The 358-nt window shown below is 67.0% G+C and overlaps 1 protein-coding gene across 1 annotated transcript in view; it reads left to right on the plus strand.

Annotated features, from left to right (window-relative positions):
- Positions 1-69: 69 nt before the first annotated feature.
- EMH_0043380 (uncharacterized protein) overlaps positions 70-358 on the plus strand; it is a gene marked incomplete at both ends in the record, with an annotated part of 3,381 nt that continues 3,092 nt past the window's right edge. The window contains one exon of the mRNA XM_013495838.1: positions 70-356. Within this exon, the coding sequence (XP_013351292.1) occupies positions 70-356 (287 nt within the window). The remainder of the gene's footprint in view (positions 357-358) is intronic.

Here is a 358-nt window from a genome sequence, read left to right on the forward strand (position 1 = left end):
ACAGCGGGCCCCAAGCGTCAGCTGCTGGTCTTCTCCTCCAATCGTTTTGGTTTTGCTGAGGCTCGCAGAATGGCTATTTCAGCTCGTCTTGCATCTTTAAAGCTTGAAGGGTTACCGGTACCCAATTGCCCCCTTCTTTATGAGCCCCCTGGTGGGGTTGGGGGCCCCGGGGGCCCCGGGGGCCTCCAGGGGGACGGGGGAGGACCCCAGGGGGGCCCAGGTATGGGGGGGGGCCCCGGGGGCCCCTCGGATGGCTGGGGAGGGTACTCGCCGCATGACGGAGAAGACGGGTACCCAGGTGCTCTGGGGGGGGTTGGGGGCCCCCGCAGGAGGAGGAGACAAAGAGATGGGGGCCCCC

The sequence above is a fragment of the Eimeria mitis genome, genomic scaffold, assembly GCF_000499745.2.
Source record: "Eimeria mitis Houghton genomic scaffold, Emh_scaff1779, whole genome shotgun sequence".
NCBI lineage: Eukaryota > Apicomplexa > Conoidasida > Eucoccidiorida > Eimeriidae > Eimeria > Eimeria mitis.